This window comes from Neopelma chrysocephalum, unplaced genomic scaffold, assembly GCF_003984885.1.
Source record: "Neopelma chrysocephalum unplaced genomic scaffold, ASM398488v2 Primary Assembly neopelma1_94420, whole genome shotgun sequence".
In the NCBI taxonomy this organism is placed as follows: Eukaryota; Metazoa; Chordata; class Aves; order Passeriformes; family Pipridae; genus Neopelma; species Neopelma chrysocephalum.
In genome coordinates, this window is record NW_020923127.1 from 1 (window position 1) to 1,332 (window position 1,332).

Genomic DNA, 1,332 nt, shown 5'->3' on the forward strand with positions numbered 1-1,332 from the left:
CCGGGCTCTCCCCCCTCCTCTGACCGCTCCCCCTCCCCCCAGGTCCCACCCTCTGCGAGGACCCCCCAGATGAGCACGACCGGGGGGCACCTCTGGGTGCTCTGAGCACCCCCCCCCCAGCGATGTGAGCCCCCCGTGCGATGCCCAGCGCAGGATGGAGCCCTCCCTGCCCTCCCCGTGGGGCTGGAACGGCTCCCGAGGAGGGGGGGCCCGGCCCCCCAACAACGGCAGCGCCGAGGGCAAGGCCAAGGACGGCGGGGGGGCGGCGCGGGCCGTGGGGCTGCTCTTCATGGTGCTGCTCGACCTGACGGCGCTGGTGGGCAACGCGGCCGTGGTGGGGGTCATCGCCCGCACCCCCGCCCTGCGCAAGTTCGTCTTCGTGCTCCACCTGTGCCTCGTGGACCTGGTGGCCGCGCTGACGCTGATGCCGCTGGAGATGCTGGTGGGCTCGGCGCTGGGGGGCTCGCCGGGGCTCTGCCGCGTCTACCTGTTCCTGCTGGTGTGCCTGAGCTCCGTGTGCATCCTCTCCATCTCCACGCTCAGCCTGGAGCGCTACTACTCGGTGGTGCACCCGCTGCGCTACGAGGCGCACATGACGCCCACGCTGGTGGCCGGGGTGCTGGCGGCCGTGTGGCTCAAGGCCGTGGCCACCTCGGTGGTGCCGGTGCTGGGCTGGCTGTCGCCCCCCGAGCGTCCCCCCGCGCCGGGCTGCTCGCTGCAGTGGAGCCCCGGCGCGCCCTGCGTGGTGTTCGCGGCGTTCCTCGCCGCCTTCTACTTCGCGCTGCCGCTGCTGGTCATCGTGCTCACCTACTGCGCCATGTTCCGCGTGGCCCGAGTGGCCGCCGCCCAGCGCGGCCCCCTCCCCACCTGGCTGGAGACCCCCCCCCCGGCCCGCCGGCGCTCGGCCTCGCTCAGCAGCCGCTCGCCGATGGTGACCCCCCCGTGCCCGGGGGGAGCCCCCCGCAGCACCCCGCACAGGACGCCGGGCGCGGGGGGCAAGGCGGCCGCGGTGCCGCTGGCCGTGGGGGGCCAGTTCCTGCTCTGCTGGTTGCCCTTCTTCTCCTTCCAGCTCTACGCGGCGCTGGGGGGGGCGCGGGGGGGCGGCGCGGCCGAGACCGTGGTGACCTGGCTGGGGTTCTGCTGCTTCACGTCCAACCCGTTCTTCTACGGCTGCCTCAACCGGCAGATCCGCGCCGAGCTGGGCCGGCTCGTGGCGACCCTCCTGAAGCAGCCCCCCGAGGAGGGGCTGCGCCTGCCCAGCCGAGAGGGCTCCATCCAGGAGAACTTCCTGCAGTTCCTGCAGAGCACGGGCAGACCCCCCGAGCCCCCCCC

General features: G+C 74.4%; 1 protein-coding gene across 1 annotated transcript; it reads left to right on the forward strand.

Moving 5' to 3' along the window:
* Nucleotides 1-50: 50 nt before the first annotated feature.
* GPR61 (G protein-coupled receptor 61) lies at nt 51-1,327 on the forward strand (the record flags this gene model as incomplete). The annotated part of the gene is made up of 1 exon (XM_027707722.1): nt 51-1,327. A coding segment is annotated over exon 1 (1,173 nt), but the record flags the coding sequence as incomplete, so codon positions are not given.
* Nucleotides 1,328-1,332: the final 5 nt, after the last annotated feature.